The following is a 19,549-nucleotide window of genomic DNA, read 5'->3' as shown; positions in this document are numbered from 1 at the left end:
TTGAACCAGCGACATTTCAATTACTGGCCCAACGCTCCTAGCCACTAGGCTACCTGCCGAAAGGCCTTGATATGGGGCTGAAACATTAGGCCTAGATCCTGTCCTACATAAAGCTTTCTGCTGGCATATCATTGTCATCAATGCTACTAGGAATGTGCTTACTGAAATCAGTTAGGAGTGCCCATGCAGGGTCATTGCATCTCTAAAGGTTTTCTTGGTAACACAAAACACACAGGGTTACAAAACGCACAGGGTTACCCAGTGCACTAGGATGAGAGGGGTTGATAAGGTTATCTGGTGGGACAGTGTGTGTATGTGTGTGTGTGTGTGTGTGTGTGTGTGTGTGTGTGTGTACGCTTCCAATGTCAGTGGAGAGAGAGGGAAGCTGTGCTAGTCAACTGGGTAATGTTCATTAGGGCACACTGTAGCAAAACGTTTTGCAATGAAAAACAAAACCCTGGTAGACCCAAAAAGGGATTTAATAACGGGTCAGTCTATATTGTGCTCATAAACCAACTGTTGTCTTTTACTACCTGTACTACAGAATACAGCTGAGCCAACTTGAGGGAGTGGATATCTATCTAGCAGATTAAATTGAACTATTTTCTAATTGCAAGTCACAAATGGTTTCCGTGCACATAGCTCAAAGGGTACTTTGGGGAGAGAAAAAAATCTATTGGGTCGAATACGAAGGGTGAAATGTATCTAGTTTGGGCGGATTAAAAAAGATTTGTCATTCAGTAACATTCACAGCAGTCAGTAATTAAACACCCACAACCCAAAACCCCAGGGACAATAAACACACCAAAAACTAAACCCAAATCAAACCATAGTCCATTTGTCATAGGAGTGTAAGATAACTGTCTGTCACACTACTCTCGCCTCGGCAGAGTCTCATTACTTCGAAGTTGCTTCCTCCCCAATGAGAAAAACTTGACTGGTAGACTTTCACCCACTTATTCCATAATTTCAGACAAGGAAGCAACTTTGTAGGACTGATACACACCCTTCTCCATCACCTCTCCCTAATCAAATCCAAAAGCCTAGAACATCATAAACAGGTAAATAAAACATATGCATAAATACTGTATAATTTTATCTGTGCCCTTTCAGTTGCTCCTACTGAGCTGTAGTAGAGGGGTCCAGCCAGCAGAGGGGGCTGGTCTGTGGTGTGTATTATTGTGTGGGCCTAAAGGCCTTCGTTGAAGAAGACGTTAGTAGTGTCAGGACTGCTCGGTTGTATCCTCTCCTGAAGATCTGGCTCCAGGCTGCTCACAGCCTGTGGGACCAAGGCACAGCACAGAGGAGTGGCAAACACCTGGCACCGACCCAACAGTCCCACCTGTACTGGGGCGTTTAGGACTGGAAACCGCTTCATGAAGGCTTTCTTCTCCAGGACGTTCATTATCACAAGGGGGATAGCCATAGCTGGCACAGCCATGCCGATCCTGGGACTCGACCACCTGGATGATGCCTGACTTGGCAGGGGTGACTGACACTCCTAACCGGTTCCCATTCTCATCAGTCACTGGGATGCTGTATTTCAGCTCCATCTGCCTCACGAAGGGGATGTTGATACAGTTGGCAGCCACTACAGCAAAGAAGGGGATGAACCGGCTCATTATGGCTGGAAGGCGATTGGCTAGAGACTTGAGTCCCAGGGCTGAGACTACGGCTCCTGTGGTTGTACTGACCTACGCTGCAGCCAGCTGATTATTAATGGGCACTATAACAATCAATATGGCCTCATCATTTCCTCCTCATAATTAGACAGACCTTTTTGCCAGGCATCGATCACGGGGTGGGCCTGGTCACGGCCACAGTTCTTCACAAGGATGAACACAAAATATCTTCAGTATTACTGTAGAGAGGGTTTCACAGGGAAGCCTTACCTGAACAGCAGTAAGAATTTAAACAACTATGATGATAGTTGTCAGTGCAATTTGATGACTCAGTTCACTCAAAGATAAAACCTGGTTCGAAACTTTATAAAAAACTATTCAATTCACAAAACCATGAACATCTCTACATGGTGCAGGATAGTAGCATGAGTTCCACCCCCACCACCTCTGTCTCCCTCCACGCCATCATTCCCATGCCTCCCAGCTCTCACGAATCACTGACCTTTAGACAAACTGCACTGATAAAGAGCAGACGCAATTACACTGTTCAGATTTATCCGTTTGAACTTGGTGTCATCGGTGGAGCAGAGGCAGAGGGCATGTCATCCCTCAACAGCGTCAGTGGGGTGGGATCAGACACCCATAAACCCTAGGAGCGGGTGATCAAACCAGGGATAAGTGCTGGGCCGCTGGGTACCAGAGACCCACACCACCACCACACGGCCGGCCAGCCTGCCTGCCCTCAGCTGCTGCCAGCTGGGATAACCTCAGACCGCAGCTCTGCGAGAGGAAGGCTCTCGGACTGCTGCAACACTAATCTAATGTAGCAGTGACAATCCTCCAGGATTTCAGGAGACTGTCAGATAGGTCTCACAGGGCCCATGGCTGTCTGCATCCTGCAGCCTCCCAGGGATGTGAGAGAGAGGGTGGAAGGGAGAGAGAGAGAGAGAGTGTAGAGGGCGTAGTGTAGATATGTAGAAGAGAAGGAGGACATAGAGAGAGAGACATTCATTTGACCCACAATAATAATAATAATCTCTCCACCCCAGTGAAAGTGAGGATCTGAGTTGTGAAAGCTGGTCTTAACCTCGTGGTGACACATATGGTGGAGTTTTCTGCACCATTATGTGAAGCCATTTCCCCTCTCAATGTTCAGCAGAGCTAGTTTTACAGGTAGTCAAGGTTTTTTATTTTATTTATTTTTTATTTCACCTTTATTTAACCAGGTAAGCCAGTTGAGAACAGGTTCTCATTTACAACTGCGACCTGGCCAAGATAAAGCAAAGTAGTGCAATAAAAACAACACAGAGTTACATATGGGGTAAAAAAAAAACATAAAGTCAGAAATACAACAGAAAATATATATACAGTGTGTGCAAATGTAGCAAGTTATGGAGGTAAGGCAATAAATAGGCTATAGTGCAGAATAATTACAATAGTATTAACACTGGAATGCTAGATGTTCAAGAGATTATGTGCAAATAGAGATACTGGGGTGCAAAAGAGCAAAATAAATAACAATATAGGGATGAGGTAGTTGGGTGGGCTAATTTCAGGTGGGCTGTGTACAGGTGCAGTGATCGGTAAGGTGCTCTGACAACTGATGCTTAAAGTTATTGAGGGAGATAAGAGTCTCCAGCTTCAGAGATTTTTGCAATTCGTTCCAGTCATTGGCAGCAGAGAACTGGAAGGAATGGCGGCCAAAGGAGGTGTTGGCTTTGGGAATGACCAGTGAGATATACCTGCTGGAGCGCAGACTACGGGTGGGTGCTGCTATGGTGACCAATGAGCTAAGATAAGGCGGGGATTTGCCTAGCAGAGATTTATAGATGGCCTGGAGCCAGTGGGTTTGACGACGAACATGTAGTGAGGACCAGCCAACAAGAGCGTACAGGTCACAGTGGTGGGTAGTGTATGGGGCTTTGGAGACAAAACGGATGGCACTGTGATAGACTACATCCAATTTGCTGAGTAGAGTGTTGGAGGCTATTTTGTAAATGACATCGCCGAAGTCAAGGATCGGTAGGATAGTCAGTTTTACGAGGGCATGTTTGGCAGCATGAGTGAAGGAGGCTTTGTTGCGAAATAGGAAGCTGATTCTAGATTTAACTTTGGATTGGAGATTCTTTATGTGAGTCTGGAAGTTGAGTTTACAGTCTAACCAGACACCTAGATATTTGTAGTTGTCCACATACTCTAGGTCAGACCCGTCGAGAGTGGTGATTCTAGTCGGGTGGGCGGGTGCTAGCAGCGTTCGATTGAAAAGCATGCATTTAGTTTTACTAGTGTTTAAGAGCAGTTGAAGGCTACTGAAGGATTGTTGTATGGCATTGAAGCTCGTTTGGAGGTTTGTTAACACAGTGTCCAATGAAGGGCCAGATGTATACAAAATGGTGTCGTCTGCGTAGAGGTGGATCTGAGAGTCACCAGCAGCAAGAGCGACATCATTGATATACACGGAGAAAAGTGTCGGCCCAAGAATTGAACCCGGTGGCACCCCCATAGAGACTGCCATAGGTCCAGACAACAGGCCCTCCGATTTGACACACTGAACTCTATCTGAGAAGTAGTTGGTGAACCAGGCGAGGCAGTCATTTGAGAAACCAAGGCTATTTAGTCTGCCAATAAGAATGCGGTGGTTGACAGAGTCGAAAGCCTTGGCCAGGTCGATGAAGACGGCTGCACAGTACTGTCTATTATCAATCGCGGTTATAATATCGTTTAGGACCTTGAGCGTGGCTGAAGTGCACCCGTGACCAGCTCGGAAACCGGATTGCATAGCGGAGAAGGTACGGTGGTATTCGAAATGGTCGATGATCTGTTTGTTAACTTGGCTTTCGAATGGCAGGGCAGGATGGATATAGGTCTGTAGCAGTTTGGATCTAGAGTGTCACCCCCTTTGAAGAGGGGGATGACCGCGGCAGCTTTCCAATCTCTGGGGATCTCAGACGTTATGAAAGAGAGGTTGAACAGACTAGTAATAGGGGTTGCGACAATTTCGGCGGCTAGTTTTAGAAAGAAAGGGTCCAGATTGTCTAGCCCAGCTGATTTGTAGGGGTCCAGATTTTGCAGCGCTTTCAAAACATCAGCTGTCTGAATTTGTGTGAAGGAGAAGCGGGGGGGGCATGGGCAAGTTGCAGCAGAGGGTGCAGAGTTGGTGGCCGGGTTAGTGGTAGCCAGATGGAAAGCATGGCCAGCTGTAGCAAAATGCTTGTTGAAATTCTCGATTATTGTAGATTTATCGGTGGTGATAGTGTTTCCTAGCCTCAGTGCAGTGGGCAGCTGGGAGGAAGTGCTCTTATTCTCCATGGACTTTACAGTGTCCCAAAACTTTTTGGAGTTAGTGCTACAGGATGCAAATTTCTGTTTGAAAAAGTTAGCCTTTGCTTTCCTGACTGCTTGTGTATATTGGTTCCTAACTTCCCTGAAAAGTTGCATATCGCGGGGGCTATTTGATGCTAATGCTGGACGCCACAGGATGTTTTTGTGCTGGTCAAGGGCAGTCAAGTCTGAGGAGAACCAGGGGCTATATCGGTTCTTAGTTCTGTATTTTTTGAATGGGGCATGTTTATTTAAGATTGAGAGGAAATTACTTTTAAGGAACAACCAGGCATCCTCTACTGACGGAATGAGATCTATATCCATCCAGGATACCTGGGCCAGGTCAATTAGGAAGGCCTCCTCGCTAAAGTGTTTTAGGGAGCGTTTGACAGTGATGAGGGGTGGTCGTTTGACCGCGGACCCGTTACGGACGCAGGCAATAATGTGTGTCACCACATCTTCACTAACTACTGTCACAAACAGATGGATGTCATCTAACTTCAGAAAATGTGTCTTTGATAAATGTCATTATAGTTGCTGTGGGTGGATTGCATGTAGAGCAACACCGGATAATGAAAGTGCTTATTTACAAAGGCTTGCCAAATTTGTGCTTTTTCAAACTCTCAAAAGTATAGGCTGACAATTTTGTTGATTAAAAAATAAAAACATTAGCTTGTGATTTATCCTCTTAAAAATAATATTGCTTACATTTACAAACAGCAGGGCTTGACATAAAAAAATGTAAGCCACGTGTCCTTCAGACAAGTAGGACTGATTTTTTACTTAGAGAACTTCAAATATGGTCTGTAACACAATTTTTACATAATTGAATGATGCAAGGAACCAATTTACAAAATAAATTACATTATTATCATTATTATTACCATAGAGAATCAGACAAAAATGTAATGTAGCTAGGCTACACTGCCTATTGGCTTCTTTACATATACAAGCCAGTCTCAAAATACAACACTGCCCCTTTAAGGCTCTCCTGGAGGATAGTTGGCCGCATGCTTCGGTTTGGCTGGCGGCTAGGCGAACCGAACAAGTGTGCTCGCATACAACCTTAAAAGACCTTCTCTAGAAAAACTTGAAAAAGGTGGCAATAGTACCGTTTGTCCATCTTGAGACGCCATAGCCAGTATACACTTCCACAAAATAGTCAGACTTAATCTAAGATAACTCAAGAAATCCTTTTACGTTTAAAATGTTTGGTGCAGTATTTCTTAAGTGAAGAATGTGCATGAAAACGAGTTGTCTATCGTTGAATGACAACAAACACTTAATTGGAGAATCCCTACTGTTGACCAATCACTGACGAAAGGGCGTAGACTTCGGCTTCCGAACTTCGGCTTGTCTTGAGATTTGTGTGTGCATGAACAGCCGGAAAAAAAACCTAGTCGAAGGCCAAAATGAACAAAAACGTCATAATATATTCATGAACTGTTCCGGATGGGAAGAATTCGGATGCCTTTAGTAGCCTATAAAATATTGCAACATTACAATTACAATGAAATACTTTGTCTTTATAAAATAATTCCCTCATTCAATGAATCAGCGATCAAACGGCTAAGGTAGGCTACTTCAAAGCAAGGTAACTAACTAAGGCATGTTTATCCATAACCTTGAAAGGCTAAATTATTCAGGTTTCAGGGGAGAGCTATTGAAAGCATGTGTTATTTGTCAATTAGACTAAGCTCTCCCACTGTGTCAGATTGTATGTAGCGTTGGTTTATTAACGCACCCCGTTCATCAATTGTGTGTCGGCTATTTGTGGGAGTGCCGCTGAAAAGTTTTTTTAGGGCATCGGACATGACATTAATACATGCTAATAGCTAAATAGTTAACTACCAAGATAACTAGCCAGGCAACACAATATGTTATGCATTGGCTATCTAGTTATCTGTTGTCTATCCTTATTATAGGCTACCTGCTACTGTAATGTCTCTCTCTCGCTCCTCGGGCCCACACGCATGTGATACACACATTACTTTTCCAGGATTTTCATGACCATACAAACCCCGTTTATGACCAAAAATGAGCTATAATTGGGCAAATGACTCACAAACTAGCAAGGAATATCAACAAATGTGCACACGAGGCTACACGCTTTGATCTCAAAAGGTGATTGAAAAAGACTGCTTGTGCCTGTCAATGCAATTCAATTCTACTCCGATGCGCTCTGCAGAAATTGGGAGAACAGTGCGCAAAACATCGCATCCAGAGGACACTGATCCAATTCTGCTCGGAGTAATTGTTTGATATTGTGATTTGTGTGTGATTGTTTTCACTTGTCAAGCGTTAATGTCGAGCCCTTAACAGACTCATTTTAACTGTTTGACTTTGTGTTAATGTGTTTACGTTTAAGTGCCACTTTGAGTCTTCCCATCAAATTGTTATCATACCAACACAGAACTTCACTGACACTGCCAAAAACGACTAAATGGTTGACAGGGGGTTTCGACCTAGAAACTAAACATCTAGAAAATAAATAAACAAAATGACTGAATACAGAATAACAGATCTTCCTTCCTGCTGCTGGTTCTCAGGACAGGTTCTGAACAACTTCCTGATTAGTCATGAAGTAAACAAGGCGCTGGGAGACAGTGTGGGCTGAGAGGAGCAGTACTGAGTACCACTAGCTGGGTACTGGAGGTCCACCTGAGAGAGATAAATGCTTGTCCTTGATCAAGCACCAAGCTCTCCTCACTGAGCAACAGCCTGACCTCGCAGAGGGCTCATGGGAGCCATAGAGCATTGTGGGTAGCTGTGGCTGGGGCCGGCGCAGTGCTGCGTTCCATCTCTGCCATGCTCAGTCTAGAGGTTGCTCTGACATCATTAGTGCTCCATGAAACATTCATCCAAGGGCAGAGAAACTGGTTCCTGTGTACCACGGAACAGCCAAGGCTATGAAAAACACACACCGTACACACACAAACAGGGCCGTGCTTCACAGTGGGAGAGGAGGTTTTTATAACCAATAGAGATGCAGTTAGACTAAGGGCAGCAGCTGACTGATAAATGATTCAGAGCCTGACTGAGCGTCTGACAGTCATACAGCTGGCCTCTCTGTATCCAGCACAGCCCCAAGCAGAGGGAAGCATGCAGGCCCACAATCAGACCGCCAGTCAGTGGGACTCTGACTTTCACACTCCCTTATCTCTTGTCCTAACCCCCGAGACAGACTGGGGAACTGGATAAAGGAAAGACTCCAACTAACCAGGCATGAGATAATGCATTATCACACAGACAGGTATAGGCCTGAAGACAAACAAACACACAAATGAGAACCCACACCTACAAAACGCTACAGGCTATCTATGCAGCAGCAGTCGTCCATCCTTCTGGCCAATCCAGTCATGGCAGGCAGTTCACTGCAAGGCCAAACTCACCTTAGAGAGATTACAGTGGCAGGGTTCATGTTAGTTGACCTGTGGCATGCAGCTTCACTGTGGCTTAACATGTTCATCCCAGTCTGGGGTAGATAGATGAGCAGGACAATCACGCTGAACACACGCTCACACAAATAAACATGCAGCCTGACTGAATGGTGGCCTGGAATAACACATTTAGGGGGTTCCCCTCTGAACCAGACCACTGGTGTGTTAACTGTTTGGGAGGTGGCATGTGAAGGTGTAGGCCTATCTCTGAACCATGCTGTCCTGTCCCCTTACTAAAAGGAATGCTCTACTGTAGAGGTTGTTTGCTTCGGTTAGCTAGGAACCTTTATTTGATCACATTTGCCCTAGTGAGGTGAAATCTCTTGCAAGAGAGAACTTCAAAAAGTATTTCCCCTGGCACTGAACCCTTGGTGCGTACTGTTCTGTACCCTGGCATGTGATCCTACACAGTACAAAGCCTCAGGATTGCCCTGTCGGGTACCTTGAAGTAGCTGCTCATAGTGTTGGAGTGGGAGGAGGGGAGTGAGTGGTGGTGACGTGAGTCTGGGCATACAAAAGGTTTTTTCTGTGAAGAGCCTCCTAAGCACCAGACACCCCTGCCTTGGCTGTGACGGAGGCGTGGAGTAAGAGTTCATGCTCAACACAATACAAATGTCACACAGAGTGGAGGAAACAGAGTCAGCAGTTCAGTCTTCACTTACAGAAGTCATTATCAGCTGGTCAGTCTGATTCTTAACCCTTCTACCACAAGTCTGCACTCGTTCACACTGGAGGTAAAAAGAAACGGCCTGGGGTAAGTAAATTGAAGTACATTTGGTAGAAACTCCCTCCAGCTTTATACTAGACAGAGAAAGTGCACCATTTTCTTTTCTTTTTTTTGGGGGGGGGGCTGGGGTACGGAGGCTGAATGCCGGCCTTGGTGTGCTAGCCCAGACGTTACCCTCTCATCACATGTTCTCAGTCATAAGGGCGGTGCTCAACGGCTGGAATGGAGAGCTGGAAATACCTCAGAACTATCCAATCCAAACATTCAATCATTCCACTACCATTATTGGAATGTCAGTAATTCAGGGAAATGTTAGATGGGCTGCCCAAAAAGGGTGAATGAATAATGACGTGTACTGTTGTGCACCATCCTCTCAATCATTTTTCTTCACAACAGATACATCTAGTGGTTTAACAGGCCAGGCGAGTATCACACTACACTCAGGGTGAGACAGAAAACTGCTGAAGACATCACACCACAGAGCAAAGGGCTTGCAGAAAAGACATGGTTGAGGAAAATGTTCACATGAAGTTAACGTTAGCTGTGACTGCCTCCACTGCGGTTTCCAAAGGGCTAATAATGGCATGACGCAGAGAGTGTAAGCAGTACAATAGGGGGGTATTCTGATCATTCCCCCACACAAAACCTTCAGAAGACAGTGGTGAAGAAAGGAGCAGATGGGGAGCGTGTTGAAAATGACAGGGCTCCTGGGATAGATTATTTTTAGGTCTCACAGAGAGAGAGAGAGAGAATGAGAGAGAGAGAATGAGAGAGAGAGAGAATGAGAGAGAGAGAGAGAGAGAGAGAGAGAGAGAGAGAGAGAGAGAGAGAGAGAGAGAGAGAGAGAGAGAGAGAGAGAGAGAGAGAGAGAGAGAGAGAGAGAGAGAGAGAGAGAGAGAGAGAGAGAGAGAGAGAGAGAATGAGAGAGGGAGAGAATGAGACCGAGAGAGAGAGAGAGAATGAGAGAGAGGGGGACAGACCTTTTCTAATAGCTGGGACAGTGACGCAACCACACTGGGATCACACACAATGAGAAAGAATATGTGTGTTTCATTGTGCGTGTGTGTGTGCACGTATATGTATGTATGTAAGAGTGTGCGTGTGTCCCAGTTTGAAAGTGTTCGTTGGTGATGAGCTCGTCCGAGGCACAGCGAGGGGTGGGAGGTGTACAAGACGAGCCGGCTCCAGAAAAGCTGCATTTTCCCCTTCATGTCCAGAGGCACTGTGTAATTATGAGCTCTGCTCTACACAGAGAGGCAGTGTTTTTGTGACTGCTAACTGACAAACTAGCCCATTCTACCCATCTGGTGTAGCTACTGGGAGACAATATGAACACCTGCAGGGCTATCTCCAGAACAAGCAGTGAATTAAACTGTCCTCTGAAATAGACTGAACCAGGAAGTGACCGCTGCAGCCTGTTATCTCACCATCCCTGGGAGACCACAACACTGCTAGCTGGAAATACAGACAGCAGGATCTCTAAGCTGTGTTACTATCACCCAAAGTAAATGTTTCCAAAACATAAATGGTGCCATTATGAAAGAGATAAACTAGGGTCTACTTGAACAGAATAGGACTGACGTGATTTAAGCCGGGGGATGGGTTAAAACTGACAAGATTATCATAATTTGACAGGAAAGTGACATGCACATGATGTTGTACAGACACAAAAACCATATATGCTAAAGAATGATGGTAGCCTATGTGACTTCCCAGTGAGAAGAGTCATCTGCCCAGTAGCTTTGGGGTAGGTGACACTATAGCAGAGATAGTTTCTATATACAACAACTATTTAACAGATAGGCCTAGCTGTATTGAAGCTCCCAAAAGGAACCTCTGCCTGCCTACTCTACCTGCCTCCGCCTGGGGTGCTGCTGGTGTCTGTTACACAAGAGGACGATACTCCCTTCCCTTCACTGGGAGTGAATCCACACATCAAGGTCAGGACTCAGTACCGTTCCGTGACAAAGGGTAGAGAGGGAGAAAAGAGAGAGAACAGAGCTGGCGGAATAAAACACAGTCCTGTACTGACGGTTTTAGAACTGTCAGAGGACGACAGAGAGGGTTTTGCCCTGTTGGGAGGGTGAGGGTCATCTTTATTAAGAGACAGGTGGTAACATGGACTGCCAATCCCCAAATCGGTAAGACTTTATCTACCATCTGAAATAGAAACAGCAGATTATGTGGGGGTCGAGAGAGAGAGAGAGAGAGCTCCTGGCCATCATTCCCCAAACAAAGCATTTTGGATTAACCAAAAAACAGATAGCAGCTCTTCTCTTGGATGTATGCTCATCTTCTCTGTCCCTTCAAATTAACCTCTAGGTTTATGTTTTGCTGAGATGTGAATTGGAAAAGCTCCTTGGTGATCATATCAGTCAAGGTCAGAGATAGCTGGAGACTACAATCGGCTGGATTGAATAACCATCAACACATCCCACATACAGACAGGCACAGAGTCAGACTTGGACAGAATACTAAATGTTTGGTAGGAATAGGTGGGGGCCTGTGAGAAGAAGTAGCTTGCTGCAAGCTGATATAACAACACTTTAGGCCTGGTTACCAGTGAACACCCTCTGTCTTCCAGTAGGCTATCCCTGTATCACTCTGGTGTACAATACCAAGCCAGACTGTACCACACCACTCTCTCAATGTCCCAGCCAGTGTGGAAAAGACAATGTTCGCTCACACGATTCCAGCGCTCAGGATTGCTCCTGATCCCATGTTAAGATATTCCTGTAATCCAAAACCCCACACAGAGAACAGAGACTTCATTGGGAGATTCCTCCCTTGAAAAAATCCCTCAGGTAGACAGAGCTTTTGCTCATGCAGGAAAACACGTCACAGGTCAGTTATTTACTACGAGCATGGACAGGTTTGTTGAGTTTGGCGTGACACTCGACTTGCCTGGAAAGCAGAAGCCAGATCTGGTCATACTCTAGCCAACTCCTCTGACTGACATTGTCATGTCATTCAATAATTGGTAAATGAATTAATGAATGGCATGACAACAATAATCAGATGAGTTGACTAAAGCACTACAGATTTGGAAACCAGGCTAACGCTAGATATTTTATGAACTTTTGATGTCCAGTAGACAAAAGAGTGTGACGTACCTTCCATGTGCGTGGAAGTCCAGCTGCAGGACCTTGTCCTCGTGGGAGACAGCCCTCTTGGCTCTCTGGTGGTTGCTGTGCAGGGCCTCGGTGTCGTAGGACAGGCCCTCATAGTGGCGGATGTACTTGTTCAGAGGGTTTCCATACTGACCTGCAGGAACAGAAGTGAACACAGGCTTTTAATGGCCAATTAAAAAGTCACAAACCACTCATTCCTCACTGGCAGGTAGGCATGGGGCGCAGTGACAAAACTTCAGAACAGCACAACTTCAAAACGTAGCTAGTCTATTAGGAATCATTTTTAACCTGAGACCATGACACATAGTCCCTCATTACGAAAGCTTTAGCCTTGACTAGATTCACAAGTATCTTATGAATAATATCTTATGAATAATACAACAGCAGGCTGTGTGCATTTCGCTCATTCTCACCATTGATTTAGGTCTACTGTGTGTGTGTGTGTGTGTGTGTGTGTGTGTGTGTGTTTTCCATTTAATCCTTCCTTGGATAAAGATGTTAGTCCCAAAAACAGTGCTTGAGGAAGTAAGAATAGCTGCACTTTTGAAGGACAGCTGAGCCCACATGATACTACAATACTGTAGAGGCCCAATGGTTATTTTTCAGCTCAACGTTTGCTTCATTCACTTTTCCCATTCCATCTAAAACTGCTGCAGCAATAGTGAAAACAATCCAATTGAAACAATCGGCTACTGCAAACACATTTTGAATCCCTTCTTTGAGGGTGTGTAAGAGATTTACAATGTTGAAATGCTGGGAAAAAACACCCTCCACAAGTTGAATATATGATAAGCACAAGACTGCAGTGTGCTGCCAATGACATCACCATTCCCTTTCCCATCATAGGGACCTAGAAAGATTCCCATCAAGAGCAGCTAGATAGACACCCTTTACTCTGCCTCCTGCTGACTCAAACCACTTTATTAGCTGACACAAACACCATTCTCCATTTCCGGCTCCTAGCAGGGGTTCCAGGCAACTCTACACTGATGTGATCCAATCCCCAGCCCCAGTCTCATCTTCCCTCCCCATGCCCTGCTCCCAGAAACACATTACAACAGACAAACACTGCCAACACAGCAAAATGGCCATTTGTCAAACTTCAGAGAGGACAGATTTTTTGTTTCCCTGCCAATTCCGTGGGATCTTTTTTTTTTTTTAAATCAATTTGATCACCAGTTAAAGCTTGGTCGCAAATGGGTCTTCCAAATGGACAATGACCCCAAGCATACTTCCAAAGTTGTGGCAAAATGGCTTAAGGACAACAAAGTCAAGGTATTGGAGTGGCCATCACAAAGCCCTGACCTCAATCCTATTGAAAATGTGGGCAGAACTGAAAAAGCATGTGCGAGCAAGGAGGCCTACAAACTTGACTCAGTTACACCAGTTCTGTCAGGAGGAATGGGCCAAAATTCACCCAACTTATTGTGGGAAGCTTGTGGAAGACTACTCGAAACTTTTGACCCAAGTTTAACAATTTAAAGGCAATGCTACCAAATACTAATTGAGTGAATGTAAACTTCTGACCCACTGGGAATGTGATGAAATAAATAAAAGCTTAAATAAATCATTCTCTCTACTATTATTCTGACATTTCACATTCTTAAAATAAAGTGGTGATCCTAACTTACCTAAAACAGGGAATTTGTACTAGGATTAAATGTCAGGAATTGTGAAAAACTGAGTTTAAATGTATTTGGCTAAGATTTATGTAAACTTCAGACTTCAACTGTATAAGCAGCGGCATAGCACGCACCCCCGCATTGAAAATTAAACCGTCTGTATTTCTAAAATATCGGTATATATGGGGTCCAACATCTAACAAAAAATACATTATAGACAAAATACTTTACAATTTAAATACATTTAAGAAAATTAACATGTAGTGTGTGTGCATTATCAGTTACACATACATGTCATTACAAACACACAACAAGTAGGTCACATGGGGGAGAGGTGTAGTGCCGTGAGGTGTTGCTTTATTTGTTTTTTGAAACCAGGTTTGCTGTTCACTTGCGCTAAATAAGATGGGAGTTCCATGCACTCATGGCTCTGTATAATACTGTACATTTCCTTGAATTTGTTCTGGACCTGGGGACTGTGAAAAGACCTCTGGTGGCATGTCTGCCTATAGGGAGGAGGTAAGTGACCTGGCATTATGGTGTCATGACAACAACCTCTCCCTCAACGTCAGCTAAACAAAAAAGCTGATTGTTGACTTCAGGAAGCATAGGAGGGAACATGCCCTCCTAATTTGGCATGCCGCCCTGGGTCCTCTCCAAACACTACCGCTGCACCATCGAGAGCATGCGGACCGGTTGCATTATGGCCTGGTACCGGAATTGCTTATTCTATTCTACTGAGCCATTCACTTTATGTTCGTATTCTTATCTGTTACTATTTCTTATTATTGTTGCATTGTCAAGAAGGAACCTGCAAGTAAGCATTTCATTGGACGATGTATACCATGCGTAGGGTTGGGCCGTATGAATATCTCTGCTGTAAGAAAATAAGCTTGATATTGAAATATAGCCACTTGAACAGCTGGAGCCCTGAGCTGGATATAATTTGACACATCTTAGATTTCTTATAGTTATACTTAACTTATAGTTACAGTCGGAAGTTTACATACACTTAGGTTGGAGTCATTAAAACTCGTTTTTCAACCACTCCACAAATTTCTTGTTAACAAACTATAGTTTTGGCAAGTTGGTTAGGACATCTACTTTGTGAATGACACAAGTAATTTTTCCAACAATTGTTTACAGACAGATTATTTCACTTATAATTCACTGTATCACAATTCCAGTGGGACAGAAGTTGACTGTGCCTTTAAATAGCTTGGACAATTCTTCTGATAGGCTAATTGACATAATTTGAGTCAATTGGAGGTGTACCTGTGGATGTATTTCAAGGCCTACCTTCAAACTCAGTGCCTCTTTGCTTGACATCATGGGAAAATCAAAAGAAAATCAGCCAAGACCTCAGAATTATTTGGGGGGACCTCCACAAGTCTGGTTCATCCTTGGGAGCAATTTCCAAATGCCTGAAGGTACCACGTTCATCTGTACAAACAATAGTATGCAAGTATAAACACCATTGGACCACGCAGCCGTCATACCGCTCAGGAAGGAGACGCGTTCTGTCTCCTAGAGATGAACGGACTTTGGTGCGAAAAGTGCAAATCAATCCCAGAACAACAGCAAAGGACCTTGTGAAGATGCTGGAGGAAACAGGTACAAAAGGATCTATATCCACAGTAAAACGAGTCCTATATCAACATAACCTAAAAGGCCACTCAGCAAGGAAGAAGCCACAGCTCCAAAACCGCCATAAAGCCAGACTACGGTTTGCAACTGCACATGGGGACAAAGATCGTACTTTTTGGAGAAATGTCCTCTGGTCTGATGAAACAGAAATAGAACTGTTTGGCCATAATGACCATCGTTATGTTTGGAGGAAAAATGGGAACGCTTGCAAGCCGAAGAACACCCTCCCAACCGTGAAGCACGGGGGTGGCAGCATCATGCTGTGGGGGTGCTTTGCTGCAGGAGGGACTGGTGCACTTCACAAAATAGATGGCATCATGAGGAAGGAAAATTATGTGGATATACTGAAGCAACATCTCAAGACATCAGTCAGGAAGTTAAAGCTTGGTCGCAAATGGGTCTTCCAAACGGACAATGACCCCAAGCATACTTCCAAAGTTGTGGCAAAATGGCTTAAGGACAACAAAGTCAAGGTATTGGAGTGGCCATCACAAAGCCCTGACCTCAATCCTATTGAAAATGTGGGCAGAACTGAAAAAGCATGTGCGAGCAAGGAGGCCTACAAACTTGACTCAGTTACACCAGTTCTGTCAGGAGGAATGGGCCAAAATTCACCCAACTTATTGTGGGAAGCTTGTGGAAGACTACCCGAAACTTTTGACCCAAGTTTAACAATTTAAAGGCAATGCTACCAAATACTAATTGAGTGAATGTAAACTTCTGACCCACTGGGAATGTAATGAAATAAATAAAAGCTTAAATAAATCATTCTCTCTACTATTATTCTGACATTTCACATTCTTAAAATAAAGTGGTGATCCTAACTTACCTAAAACAGGGAATTTGTACTAGGATTAAATGTCAGGAATTGTGAAAAACTGAGTTTAAATGTATTTGGCTAAGATGTATGTAAACTTCAGACTTCAACTGTATAAGCAGCGGCGTAGCACGCACCCCCGCATTGAAAATTAAACCGTCTGTATTTCTAAAATATCGGTATATATGGGGTCCGACATATAACAAAAAATACATTACAGACAAAATACATTTAAGAAAATTAACATGTAGTGTGTGTGCATTATCAGTTACACATACATGTCATTACAAACACACAACAAGTAGGTCACATGGGGGAGAGGTGTAGTGCCGTGAGGTGTTGCTTTATTTGTTTTTTGAAACCAGGTTTGCTGTTCACTTGCGCTAAATAAGATGGGAGTTCCATGCACTCATGGCTCTGTATAATACTGTACATTTCCTTGAATTTGTTCTGGACCTGGGGACTGTGAAAAGACCTCTGGTGGCATGTCTGGTGGGGTAAGTATGTGTGTCAGTGCTGTGTGTAAGTTGACTATGCAAAGGAATTTCAACCCAGTCTTTCCTCAACTCTTAGCCAAGAGAGACTGGCATGCATAGTATTACTATTAGCCCTCTGATTACAATGAAGAGCAAGATGTGCCGCTCTGTTCTGGGCCAGCTGCAGCTTAACTAGGTCTTTCTTTGCAGCACTTGACCATATGACTGGACAATAATCAAGATAAAACTAGAGCCTGCAGGACTTGCTTTGTGGAGTGTGGTGTCAGAAAAGCAGAGCATCTCTTTATTACGGACAGACCTATCCCCATCTTTACAACCATTGCATCTATATGTTCTGACCATGACAGTTTACAATCTAAGGTAACGCCAAGTAATTTAGTCCCCTCAACTTGTTCAACGGCCACACCATTCATTACCAGATTCAGCTGAGGTCTAGAACTTAGGGAATAATTTGTACCAAATACAATGCTCTTACTTTTAGAGATGTTCAGGACCAGTTTATTACTGGCCACCCATTCCAAAACATACTGCAACTCTTTGTTAAGGGTTTCAGTGACTTCATTAGCTGTGGTTGCTAATGCGTTTATGGTTGAATCATCAGCATTTGTTTAATGCCAGTGGCAGGTCATTACACCAGAATTTACATGTTTGACATTAGAGAAGCTTCCATTAAAAGAAAACCCTCTGAGTTCTATTAGATAGATAGCTCTGAATCCACGATATGGCAGAGGTTGAAAAGCCATAACACAAGTTCTCAACAACAGGTTATGGTCAATAATATCAAAGGCTGCACTGAAATCTAACAGTACAGCTCCCACAATCTTCGTATCAATTTCTTTCAACAAATCATCAGTCATTTGTGTCAGTGCAGTACATGTTGTGTGGTCTTCTCTATAAGCATGCTGAAAGTCTGTCACGACTAAGACATGAAAAATAACCAAGGCTTACGTACTCTTCAATAAAGCTGAGAAAAACTGAGGAGTAGTACCATTATGTAACCGACTGCTATCAAAACCTGGTCATCAGTACGCCACACTCCAGAGTAGGGCTAACCCCATTTAGTCGACTGCTGTAAAAAGGCTTTATTTTTATTTATTTTATGACTCTCTGGTACGCTTATATTTATTTAGTGTTGTTTACATTGTTCCAAACGGTCAGAGAAATTATATTGTCATCTAACAGCACCTGTTTGGCACGCAGCGCTTGCTCCTTACCTTCTTTTTCTTGATCTCCAGTATTTTCCACAACTAGTCAAATGTATTCCACACATCTGACTTCCCCTTACCTCCTGAGCAACCAGTAAACATGGCCCCATTTCGAGTTTATTTGTCATGTCCTCTACATCCATTTTGCCGTCACGTGTTACGGTGTTCAGAGTTTGTTATAACCAATTTATTGATGTGATTATGATATGCTACAGGTCAGGCCCTTTTGGTCACGTGCATGCGATGCATAAATGTGTCACGTAAAGAGAACAAGGGTTGAGAGAATAGGGAATGTTTTTCCTAAACAAATGAGGGATTTCAGTAACATAACTTTCAGTCAGAAATGGCTGCTAATTATGTTGCAGCTTCAGCAACACGGACAGCGGGATAAACACTATTGATGTTCTGTGGTGGTCGCTGCAGCAGGGAGGAGAGAGAGACAACGGGTGCTAGTCTGAGCCTGGCCCGGCACAATCAAATCAATTGCGGTCGGATTCCCTCTAGTAATTTGTGTATCTTAATTATTTCATCAAACAGTGCGCTTACAGCATCAGACACGCTCACTGCATATAGTTGATTTGATAAAAACACATAGGATGTGTCTATATATGGAAAAATACACGTTTAAAAATGTTGAACAAGTTGGGGACAGCCCTACTCCAGAGTCAACCATACCACTGGACCAAAAAGCTATCTTCCACTCTGAGGCAAGGGCATTTACTTTCTAGATTACCAAGGTTGATCATCAGGCAAGGCAAGGACTTGGTGCACTCCCACAGATGTACTGCCTAAATATGTGTATGTTTAGCCTATAGGCCTATAGCCCAGATCAGAAGCTAGAGATTTCCAGTTCCTTAGAATTTCATAGTGATTGTGGTTGAAATGAATGAGGAAAACTCCTTCATAGTTTGAACAAAGCAAACCTGCAGACAGAGAAAATAAAGGAGAAATCACTAAAGACTTTGTAGTTGGAAGCAGCAGTGTTAGATGGAGTTCTCTCCCGGAGGCAGCAGCAACGCGGCCCCTGCTTCCACCTGCTCGGCTGTGATAAAAACTCTCCACTTATCTAGTTCCGGCGAGGGGATAAATGCTGCTCGTTAAGAGAGGGACACTGACGTGCATCGCAATTCCACACGAGGCTCCTCTCTCTCTCCTGGGGGGGTCTGTCACTGTGCGGTACCCTGTTATATTACAGGAGAGTGAGGGGAATCAGGAGGCTTTTAAGAGCTTTTAGATGCAACAGTCACACTTTTAGCAATCAACATGGGATGGAAGCAGCCATCACTTATTCATTCGCTTCTTTTTCAGGTTAAAATTAAAGCTGGTACCATAGGAACAGCAAAGCACACTGGCTCCTGCTCATATGTAGCTCAGCGGTTGGCTGACTGATGCTGGCTGGCTGCTATGTTTGAGCTTTATTGAGACTGCCTACTATACTGGCTGATGCTAGCTGAGAATATTCCTCTGCCCAGACAGCTTGGCAACACTGGGCAAATGGTCAAACTGCTCCGCTCACTAGT

At 44.0% G+C, this 19,549-nt stretch overlaps 1 protein-coding gene and 1 pseudogene across 2 annotated transcripts in view; both read right to left on the bottom strand.

Annotated features, from left to right (window-relative positions):
- The window catches only part of LOC311111813 (disintegrin and metalloproteinase domain-containing protein 10-like), a 94,487-nt gene that overhangs the window by 52,345 nt on the left and 22,593 nt on the right, over positions 1-19,549 (bottom strand). The window contains exon 2 of the mRNA XM_084154675.1: positions 12,224-12,374. Within this exon, the coding sequence (XP_084010801.1) occupies positions 12,224-12,374 (151 nt within the window). The remainder of the gene's footprint in view (positions 1-12,223; positions 12,375-19,549) is intronic.
- Positions 1,190-2,517, bottom strand: LOC311111327 (sideroflexin-3-like; annotated as a pseudogene). Its single transcript has 2 exons — positions 2,497-2,517; positions 1,190-1,709 (listed from the first exon to the last, which is right to left on the bottom strand). The product of its transcript is annotated as a sideroflexin-3-like (transcript).

Source organism: Coregonus lavaretus (genome assembly GCF_964263955.1).
Source record: "Coregonus lavaretus genome assembly, chromosome: 37".
NCBI classification, from domain to species: Eukaryota; Metazoa; Chordata; class Actinopteri; order Salmoniformes; family Salmonidae; genus Coregonus; species Coregonus lavaretus.
This window is presented reverse-complemented; position numbering and strand designations above follow the sequence as displayed.